The sequence below is a fragment of the Urocitellus parryii genome, chromosome 3 (assembly GCF_045843805.1).
Source record: "Urocitellus parryii isolate mUroPar1 chromosome 3, mUroPar1.hap1, whole genome shotgun sequence".
Lineage (NCBI taxonomy): Eukaryota > Metazoa > Chordata > Mammalia > Rodentia > Sciuridae > Urocitellus > Urocitellus parryii.
Window position 1 is genome coordinate 65245882 of NC_135533.1, and position 12204 is coordinate 65258085.

Here is a 12204-nt window from a genome sequence, read left to right on the forward strand (position 1 = left end):
TAGAAATATCCTGCTAAATAACAGTATATGTAGGACTCCTGATCAAAAATTCTAAATGTATGCTCTGCCATGAACTTAAGAAATTTGAAGGAATTAATGTGATATAGGATATTTTTAGATAGGCAGCTATATACTAATTGTCAATCTTTTGTTGGATTTTAAAATTTTAGGCGAAAGCATAAAACTCTTCAGTTTTTAAAGTGTGACTTGCTTTTCTGTAGACTCATGATAATATGAGGTTTATGTACATAAAAACAAGTTACATGTCCATGTGTGAAGTCACTGTATCCCAGATGAATAGGTCATTATCTGATGCCCCCTTCTGATTGGTAGCCATTTGTTTCAGAATCTTGCTTCATCATCTCAGAAGATGACTTAATAACTCATATAACTCAATACTTGAAGGTAAACTCCTAGTTATCTGGATTCCAAAAGCCTCGCTCGCTTGGCTCACTTCATTTAAAAAGTTATTATCATCTATTTGCTTAAGTTTAAACACTATAATCTCTATTTGAAAATTCTCTGCCACTTGTCCATATCTAAACTGGCTTTTCAGCTTTAAATGATATTTATTCTAACTAAACATTTTATTAATCTACTTTATAAATCTTCAGATGAATCTAGTGTGTGCCATGCACTTAAGTCTATCATATGTAGGGTCTCACCTGTGCATCTTAGTCCTCTGACCTGAAATGATTATCTGCCACCTTCTCACTTATTACTTAAGCTGCTTCATTCAAGAAGTATTTAATGAGGGCCTATTATACAAAAGACTCTCTCCTTAACTTGACTATAAATATAAAATGGATGCAGAACAGTTGCGATGCTCAATAGCTGACAGTCTGTGTCTTTTCCTCTCCCAGATGCTAAATTTCTTTAGGACAGTTGCTAGACCATGTCTCCTACACCCTGCCTCTTGGAAAGCCTATCCAGAGGAGATACTCAAGTAATGTTTATTGGAGCTGAGGGCATTAGTAAACCACCAAGAGGCTGGGAAGTGTGTCATCTTATGGAAGTGCTCCCAGGAAGGAAAGGCTGTGGAGAAGAAAGTGCAGTCCTGGGCATGATTGGGGATACAAGGTGAAGAAATCCTCCTGTTTGGGTTATTATCAGTATTGTCTCATACTTCTGTTGTGGAAATTTCAAAATTTATAGTTCCCTAATTCTCTGAGTCCTAATCTGTGCTTAATCAATTAATTAACCAAACTAACATGTCTATACTTTCAACATAGCTCATCTTCAGCCTTTCTTCTGCATTTCTATTATTATTATCATTATCATTATCATTATTCAGGCTTACTTCCTTATATATGAACAAAGTCAGGGCTTTCAACACCTAGACTCCGGTTAATCACTTTAATAGATCACATGAAGTAGTTTGGGCTTTAATCAGTAGGAATTTTAAATAAGAGAAAAGCATAATTAAATTATGAATTCCAGAAAAAAATATAGCCTATAACAGAAAGAAGAATTAATGATTAGAGGTTGCTGTTGCAGTAAAGGTCAAATGATGACAGGGGCCTGTTCTCACCTGGAAGAGAGAACAGAGAAGATTCGAGTGACAGACTCAAGAGGTAGAATTTATAGGAAACTGAGGCTGATTAAATATGGGGTGGACCAGTCAGGAATAAAGGGACACATGCATGAAATTAAATGCCAAGATAACCTCATTAAGTAATTGTCTATTTTATTTTGCTCTGCTATAGATTGTTTTGCCAAAAGTGAAATGAAAAGTTCTTAACCTCCTCTCAAGAGTCACATAAAGTTTTTGTTTGTTTGTTAATTTAGGGCCTAAAACCTTTTGTCATTTCCCCAGGGAATAATTCAGAGAATGTTTTTAAAAGGATAGCATTCAATGGGAGTTATTTCAATAGACCAAGAAAAATACAGATTAAAGATCAGTATTTTCGGGGTGTGGGGAACAGAATCTTTTTTCTTTTTTTCTTTTTTCTTTTTTTAGGTAATATATTTCAAACCTGGAAAGGCAGAAGGTGATTGAATTGAAGGATTGGTCCTGTTCACACTTTGTACCCTGGAGGTGCAAGGCTCTGAGGGTGGAAACCTCATGCATGCTGTGGAGGCAAGACCCTAAGTGCTAGGGCCTGAAGCCAAGTGATGAGGATTCTCAGTGGAAGGAATTTGAAAGGTACTTCTGGCAATGTCCCAGAGTAGCCATGCCTGAGCAAGACAGAGAATGAGCTGAGAGCAGAACTAGATAGAGAAGGTGCTCTGGGAAGATCCACTATAAAGGACAGAAAATAATAATCCTCCTGAACAGCTGGGGATCTGACATCAAGCAAAGTGAGACCCCCTCCTAAGACCTTCCTTACAACTCTGTGATCTGATGGGTGGCATTCCATGTTCCATAATTTCAAATTAAATGTAATATGATTTAGAAAATTGCAACAGCTTTTCTTGTATTTGAGTATTAGTGATACACATAATCATACATATATACTAAATATAAACCCATCATATAGGTATTTGTTCATCTAAATTCAATTCTGTAAGTACAAGGAATTCCAGAAGTGACTTTTTTCTCTTTTTTTTTAGTTTGTGTTGCAAGATACAATGAATCTACAACTTCCTCTAATATAAATATGAAATGTTCCAAGATTTTACTATCCTGTTTGTTATGAAACTAATTTTTTATGAGCTAGAGAAACATACTGAATGATGAAGTACTATGTAGGTAAAAATATATGTAGTATATTAATTCATATTTAAAGATAGGAATCATATAACAGGAACACACAATTAAAGGGACATTTTATTTCTGGATGCCCATTGTATGAATGTTATGGATATCATTTATATATATATATATATATATATATATATATATATATATATCTTTATTTTATTTATTTATTTTTATGTAGGGCTGAGGATCAAACCCAGTGCCTCACATGTGCTAGATGAGCACTCTACCACTGAGCCACAACCCCAGCGCCTGGATATCTTCATATTAAACATATTAAAAGTAAATATGTTTGTAAAATAGGAACTGCTCTTTTCACAACTTGCTGGTGAATTAACAAATTAATAAATTAAAGCAGAATAAATAAGAGTTAACTAGGAAAACAAGAAACCAGCGTTCTATATCACTGAATTTCATAATCTCAATGAAACACAGTGGGAGTGCTTTCTACATTGAATAAACAGAATACTTTCCTTTTTTATTTGGTTAGAAATAAGCCAGGTTCATGTGTTTTGTAGACATCCAAAGAAGAGACAGATAAGTCCAAATGACTCTGTGACCACTGTGGAAAAGTCCTTCTAAGTGTGTGTCACCTGTACTTCTTGATCTAACTTTTTAGGCAAACTTCTACAACTACATGTTAATTATGAAGTTCCTTGTCTTCTGTGCTACAATTTTAAGTGATATAAATTATGTATATTGCATTGTGAAAACCAAATCAGAAGAAAAGTTTTCAATAGTGGCAATCACCACTTTTCTCCACATTTGCCTTATTACATCCTTCTTTGCATTCAAGGCCCACCTTCCCTGTTCCCCATTTTATATGAGCCCTAAACTCTTAGCAGATATATCTTCCTCAGAAGCCCTTTTATATTCATATTATTTATCTAAAAATCTATTCATTTATGAAGAAATGTGACAAATGACTTATGTGACTTAATGTCTTATACATAGAATATATATAGGAAATATAAAGTCTGTAGAGCTGATAAAATGTAGTTCCATTTAATCCAAGTCTTAAAGATGTTTCTTGAGATTTCAAATTCAAAGGGAAAACTTCATGCTCCTGACACATATCATGAAGATCCATAAATATATATAGCTTGGATTGACCTAAGGTGTAAACAACTTTATTTTTACTTTGCTTGAATATATGCTTAAGGATTAGTACTAGGCCTACATCACTTTTACTGCCATTTAATAGTTATGATTGGTACACAAAAGTGCAATCAATGATAGCTGTTGTACTGTTCTTTCCTGCTATTTCTACCTTTTGACCAGAATAACAAATATTTTTTTAAGAATTTTCCATCCATATTTGTAAATTCCTTATAATACAAATGTCAGCTCACAGCCCTATAAGTGGCTTAAGGAAATTAGGCTATTATCCTCTTCCATCTTCTTAATAATTTGAGATCAGAATCTAGATCATAGAGTTCAACCTGTATTTTGTATATTCACATTTCAGCCAGATATTCTTTTGGCTATTTCCTATCACATTTACTTTTCTGAGAAAGTGTTCTGAGGATGAAAAGGCTGAAGAGGGAAATGGGAGGTGTTACCAGGCTGTGGGGCAGGAAGACAAGGGAAGGAAGAAACTGACTTGGAGATGAGGCAGCAGGCGCTGTGAGCAACTGTTGCCCTTGGTAAGTGTGACAGAAGCAGCAAAGGAAGTTCTGAAATGCTGCATCTTAGCAAGCTGTCAGAGAGCAAAGCCAGGATTCTCCCAGAAGTGGGGACAATGAAAAATAGTCAGCTGAGATTGTTCATTAAGGATATGTTCAACTTCATTTGGGAGGACTGATTTTGCTACACAAACATTTCAAGTGCTCAGTGTGAAGTTAAGACAATTTTCTTTATCTTCAGCCACTATTTAGTTTTATAACAGTGTCACTTTCTTTTCCATATGTGAGTACTGCAACATAAGAGAAAAAGGAAATCAAATGTGTCCAAAGAAAGAAAGTAATTCCTCAAATTGTACCTAGAATCTTCCTGTACCTGTGTATTGTATATTTCCAATTTCTGAGCTGTAGGCAAGAAAAGATGACCAGGATATTTTCTGATTCAGTCTTGGAATAGCCTTGGTTCAAAATGAGATGTGGCTTGGGGCAGATGCCACTGTTCTCACATCCTTGTGCAGCTGAAGTATCATTGACATACAGCCTCTACCCTTGCAGCTAGCAACACTTTTCCTTTCTCAACAGTACAATTCACTTATAATAAATTGATTTATTATAAATTTGCATTCCTCTTGTATCCAAAATGAATTGTGTTTTTTAAAAGGCATATTTTAGATTTAAAAAGAACCCAAGATGCATCACCTAAGTCACAAAATCAGTCAACAATGAGTTTCTGTACTAGCCTTTGAGAGTACATAGATGAAAAATAATACATAATACATATCCAGCTTCATGAACCTCACAATCTGGCACTACAAAGATGATTCATGAAAGTAGTTTTACAGACTTAAAAAAAGTCATTTGATGTAGTCAATAGAACAGTTTCATTTACTATTCTGATGAAAAGCCAAGTGGGTGATGTTTGTTTTACCTAAAGACATATTTATGATTGTATCAACACATTAATTACTATAAGTTTGGGTCAACATTGCTTCCTGTGCCACATCTCTCCAAGAAAGAGAAACCTAGAAATGCAGGTTTAATGGTTTATTCAAAAGATGACAAGACCTCCTAAATTTGTGATCCTTCTAAGTTTTAGCCTAAGCTTGCATAAAATACTAAGACCAAATTATTCTTATTTTATCAACAGAATTATATTTTTGCTTATCTTCATTCCCTAGTTCAAGTATAAATTGTATATTTTCTTATCCTGGGTTTGACAGAGTCCAGCTTTGTTACTGTTTAGAAATAGTGTGAGAATTCTCTATTTATACTGATGTTTATGTCTTGGCAATAGAAGGAGATAGTAGCTGGAGACATTCAGACTTATTTATGTCAGATGGGATTTATTGATTCTTCCATATGTTTAATTAAGATGATAATTTTAAACAGGTTAAAAATTAAAAGAAGCCATTGTTTTACAGATACAACTTTCTAAACATTATCTTATCTTCTCAGCTAGGTACTCTCCAATTATAAATGGTAGCAATAATGTGCCACAGGCAAGCTCACTTCTTCCTATAAGCAAATGATTCAGAAAATACATATATATGTAACATTACATACCAACATATGTAATTAGTTTGCATACTAATACTCTCCTTCCATCACTCTAATTGTTGGTACCACTATGTCACTAATTAGTTTACTTTCTCTTGTAGAGATCAGGCTCACATATAATCTCATTTAAGTTAAAAAATAATTTTTTATATATAACCATTTACTTCTTCCTGGTCAAAAATGTATCAATAAGTGCATGCAAGGAACACATCAAAATCTTTAGCAAATTTCACTTAAGTAATGTGTCATTTTCGTGCATGTCACATCTCATGACTCCTTTGCCAGTTTTACCAAGTGCACAGCCTCTACACTTTTAGGGTGCTTATCCTAGCAGCCTGTCCTTTTCAGAACCAATGAAAAAGCTGTGACAAATGGCTAGTGCCACCTATTAGTGGAAACATAGTACTGCAAATCATGATGATTCCTTTAGATAGCACCTTGGAAATCACAAAAAATTAATGCCATCCCAATCCTAATTTATGTTTACAACTGCTGGTCTTTATAAATGAGTTCTAATTCTAACTTTGTTTGGAAGTTATATGTACAACTTTACTGCAAAGGATCATTTTATCATAAACTAATTCATAATGTTTTGATAGGAGTAATGTTTTATTATTTTAATACACAACTTGCCAAGTTATAGTATTAGGACTTTGTAAATATATGAAAAAATAAAATATAGTGCAATGAAATAGGTGCCTGGAAAAGTCATTCATTTATCCTCTCAATTTATCACGTTGAACACTGGTTGCCTAATTATCAATCCAAAATGTATTTTAATATTGATCATTTTGGAAACTATTAGAAAAAATTCAAATATAAATTCTATTTAAGATAATCCTGATTCTAGATTTAAAAATTCTTCAAACGGTGTGAAAGTATGGTATTTTGATCTTTTGACCACATAGATGTGTGCATGAAGTTTATGTTTGAGATAATAATTTAAACCACAAAATTGCTCATGGACACTTAAAAGTTGATGATAACTTTAAAATACAAGTTTCTTAAAGCACACATCTGAAAATATGATGCAAAATTTAATACAGAATGCAATTGTGTATTCACACTAAGGGTAATATCTTCTTCAATCAATAGCTTAGCATCTATTTTTGTCAATAGGGACATATATAATCATATTAATTAACCTATTAAATTTATTCCTAAAATATCCTTAAATTAATTCTTGAGTTCAGAATTTAAGTAAAATTGACCCCAAATGATATTTGTTAATTATGTTGTTTATGGGTGATCATTAAGTCATAAAATGAAGGGAAATTAGATATCACAACCTACACATCTATTTATTGGGCTAAATATCTTGATATTTTATATCATTTATAGTAGTAGACTGTTAATTAACATGAAAATAAAATACAACACAAAAAATTAGAATTAGGAAAATTGTCTAATGTTCAGGTTTATTGAAGTTAATAGTGACTGGATGTCATTATTATAAGTTAATGATTTAGAGGTTTATTTTTTGGTCTCAATTACTTTCCTACATGCTACAGTTTACACTGTATAAATTATTTTTTCAAAGTCCAATTTGTTTGGCAGCATTAACAGAGGAGCCACAAATTTGAGACTTCACCATTTAATCTGACCAGAATTGAATTGAATCACAAGATGTGTGACTTTTATATTATTTTTATGTTCATTTTTCATTATTTTGCCAGCATATTCTCGTTGATTAGACAAATTAAAAGTTCTACTATTCGTTGTGTTTAAATTAAAGAACTTGGAATCAAAATCTGATGTTAAAGTTAATAAAATTTGAAAAGATCATGTTAAATAAAGATTAGCTAGCTAAATTCCAGGTGCCAAATGAATAGTGACTGTTTGAGAAAAGAAACTGCAAAGAATTTATGACTTTGTTGCTCTATGCACACACACACACACACGTGTGTGTGTGTGTGTGTGAGAGAGAGAGAGAGAGAGAGAGAACTTGTATGTGTCATTCCTTCCCCCTAACTTTCCTAGAAAGTTTAATTTTAACTGCAATAGCTAAATTTTTAATATAAGACACATTCCATTCTATACTATTATATAAATACTTAGGACATTCATCAAAACTTTTCACAGGACTTAAAGGTCACATCCCTTTTAATTTTATATATATATATATATATATATATATATATATATATATAAATAATATATGTATGATATAAAATATGATTGTCATTTTAATCTAATAAATTTATTTGTGAAGGCTTTTTATCATAAGTCACATCCTGTAGATTGCTGAAATTATTTTCCCAGCCATAAATATCAACATGAAGATACGTATTTTAAATAGAATACATGTATGCATATATCCATATCTATACACATATCCATTTCTTTATATATGTAGTATGTATAAATAAACTCTCTTTCTCTCTCTCTCTCTCTCTCTCTATATATATATATATATATATATATATATACTATACATATAGTATATATAATTAAACACTATTTTAGTAAAAAAATTGCTGAACAGAAATCAAGTTCAGTAAATCATTATTTGTATTAATTAGTTTTGTAAACAATAATAATTTGTTGAAGAATAGACTAAGAAGAAACATCTTTTGAAACTTTTACTTCAGTTTTTAATTAAATAAAATTTTCTTCTAATATCAGAAAACTGTACATGAGAATTTTGATTTAATTGGCAATCTCATTCTCACAAGAATTAAACAACAAGACTCTAAGGGGGAAAATATCATCAAATATGAAAAGAGTCTTTAAAATGTCTACCCTTTATTTCAGTCTTATTTACTAAGTCCTCCCTATGAAGGTAAGGTTAAAATTATTGATTTAACCTTTGGATTCACAGGATCACCATCACATTGAGACTTGCATGTGTCTTTGATTTCTACTAAAACTGAAGCACACAATGTCATGGGAAAACCCATTACATTGAATGATGGAATATCTGTCATTTATTTAAAACCCCAGACCTATTCATTCTTGTGACTTACATAGATTTTACTGAAACCTTCATTGTATCACATATCCCAAATGAAAGATTAAATGATTTTCTGGTATTTCATAAGAAAAGTGAAATCTGTCTAGTTCTGTAGAGGAAATAAACAGTTATGTGCCATTTTTTAAAGTAGCAGCTTAACTTTTAGTTCTATTGCATACATTTAAGGAAGGCAAAAGTATCTCTGAGTGAATGTTTCTTGAGGATAATTTCTATGTGACTGCTGAGATTTATGGAGTTCTCACATTTTCTTCCCCCACAAGGATTCTAAATCAGATTGGTTCAGAGGAAAAGCCAGCATACCCCATTTTTCTAATATTATCACTTCTCCAGATGGTCCTGAGCACATCTATTCAAGTCCTTTTTCCTAGAAAGTAAAGAGGTATCTTATTAGATATGGGTGTACATTCCCAACAAAGGCTGCCTTCTTGTTTTTGCTTCTTTTTCTTTCTCATTTAATGTATCAAATCTCTTTAATCTCCTACTAGGCAAGTTTAGAGAAAGTAAGTTCAGTAATTGCATGAAACTTCATCTTAGCCACCTGAGCAATGAGAGGGTTAATGGTGGATCTTTGAAAACAAGTGACCATGGGAAATGAAGGTTGGCAGGGATTTAACTCTTCATGAGTCCTGCTGGAATATTTTAAGGGTAATGCAGTTGATATTTTAACTATGTTTGACATCTCATTAAGGAGGAAAAAGAAGTAGCTAAAAAAAAAAAAATCTATCTCCATTATAGTTTAGAAACAAAGTACTGACAATTGGCTACCAGGTGTTTGCTTTGGCAAAACAAGCTACATCCAGAGACAAAAAGGTAATGATAGACCAATAAAATGACACAAGAAAAACTGTTTGGACCACTCTGTTTATTCTTGTTGTCCATTTCACAGTTTATTTTTAACCAAACTGCCAACTTTTGGTGTATCAGTAGAATTGTTACATAGCTGTGAGGCAGTTTTGATTAACAAAAAAAAAAAAAGCACAATAATTCTGATGAATGCCAATTGACAAAAAAAAAAAAAGAGAGAGAGAGAGAAAAAAAAGGAAAGGCTTATAATGACAATGTCTAATATACAGATCTTGTCAAAATATAGAGTTGCTTCATCAGACAAGGTTAAAATATTTTAATTAAATTCTATCTACCTGACTTGAACGTATAGGAAAAAAAAAGGTACCTCTTCTATCATGAAGAATCATAATCTATTCACCATGAAAATAAGATTATTTCAAAATAAGAAAGTATGATATTCGATTTTTATTTGATTTTAAAGTTAATTTAGCACTTGACAACTTTCTCTAAATCTTATAGATTTTAGAATGTTTCACTTTTTTTCACATTTATTAATCTAAAATTATAGCATGCAGTCATTCACATCTTTGAGAACTAAAGTTGTATATAAACTTATACTGAATATAAACTTGAATAAAGTGGACTATTAAGAATTATTTGATGGCATCTTCTCAAGGAGAGAAAAGATGTCATAACATTAAATATTATAGAAACAATATAAAGACAGTTATAAAATAGAAACATAATAGAGATTTAATTGAGTACTTAACGGATGGTATGCCTTTTATTTAAAAAAACTTGTAAAATAAATAAAATTGCAATTTTTGCTGATGCTTAAAATCTGTTCTTCATTGGACACCCAAGAAATTATTAGACCACAAATATTTTCTAATTCAATGTACTTTTCACAATGAGTATTAAATTCAAATGAACACATTTAATAGGTGTTTAATTTCTAATCCAGAGTGTGAAAATTACCTCTCTTTTCTACTTGGGATCCTCTTTCACACTAAAGCATTCAGAAAGAGATGTTACCCATCATGTGAAAATTAAAGATTATATCTTCTGGCATAGAGCAGTGTACAGTAGATAGACATCACCCCAGATATCCAATAGTTTTCTTTTACCCCATAGGCTAAAATTGTAGCATAATTGAAGCTTCTCACTGCCCCACCCCCAATTCTAGAAATCTGAGAATCCTAAGAAATCAGCACCTTAGGGAGCAGAACTACTTGACTCAAACAGTTTAATCTTCAACTCCATTTCATAATACCTGAGTTATAGAAGTATTTTCTGATATTAAAAAGTATTATCTGGAAGCATTTTAGCATTACTTTATACATCAATCTATAAAATCTGTCTAAACAAATTTTATAATGAATATTTTTTCTTAAATCCTCAATTAAAAACAAGCACATGCATGAAACTGTAACCAAATAAAGTACCATGTAATACAGATGGGTGTTTTTTTCTTTCATCAATCTATACTTTTTTAAAAAGAAGTTCACATAAGTAGCTATGCAACTAGAGAGTAATAGCTCTTCAATTCTCACTGAAGTGCATACGGAATTAAATAACATTATATTTGAAAAGCTAGCTTTACACCAATTAGTCAAATACACAGTCTTTTGTACAATCATAACACACTGTGGAAAAACTAGTCTGTTCTCCAGTTTATGTTCTCTTGGCAAACCGTGATCTACTGCTTATGTTAAGCATCTGATTGTCAGATTTGAACAAACTGAATATTCATGATGATGATTAACCATTTAATGTCTAAAACTGAGAAAATACAATTCATCATAACAATTATTATAGGTGAGGCATGCACATTTATAAAGAGACCATTTTTACATTAGTTATTGTTTTTAAATTTTTAAGAGAAATAAAGTCAGAAAAATTAACAGAAGATATGATCATCAGATATACAGATCAGCATGTACCAGGCATGCAGCCCTTCTCTGCAAATGTGATTAAATGTTCTTTGTTTGCATTTAAATTGTCACATATCAAACAGAAGACGTGCTTTTTTAAAAAAAAGTGTTCAAATCATCTCAGAAAGATACATATAATCACATAGGTTTCTCAGGTTAAACTAAAGGTTTGATGGTTTGGGTTGGGAGGGAGTTCAAGGAACGAAGTGTGTGTGGCGGGGGCAAAAAGCTAGCCAAAAAAAAAAAAAATAGAAAGAAAAAAAAAAGATTTACCTTTGTAGGATAATTTCAGCCTTGGCACATTGTTCTTCCCATTTTGATAGTTTGCTCTTGCTGTAAGTAATACTCCCCAGAAAAGACAGACAATCCCAGTGAACCAGCCCATGCTGCAGACGCTGTAGGTCTCTGTGCTGCTTCAGTCTTCCTTCCTGTATTGTGCGGCCAGAGAAGTTCAAACAATCTGGAAACTGGAGGTAACAGGTGATTTAGGTCAGTTTCATTCATAAATGCAGACAATCAAGACCTCATGGCAACACTAACACCTCTTCTTCTGTAACAGTCACTGAAGCACAGAAACTTCAAACCCTCAAAAAAAAAAAAAAAAAAATCCGAGCCAGGCACCGGATAATG

At 32.1% G+C, this 12204-nt stretch overlaps 1 protein-coding gene across 1 annotated transcript in view; it reads right to left on the bottom strand.

Moving 5' to 3' along the window:
- Positions 1-11974, bottom strand: part of Sema3a (semaphorin 3A) — a 191245-nt gene extending 179271 nt beyond the window's left edge. The window contains exon 1 of the mRNA XM_026384968.2: positions 11848-11974. Coding sequence (XP_026240753.2) covers positions 11848-11959 — 112 coding nt within the window. The 5' untranslated portion in view covers positions 11960-11974. The remainder of the gene's footprint in view (positions 1-11847) is intronic.
- Between the last annotated feature and the right edge of the window lie 230 nt (positions 11975-12204).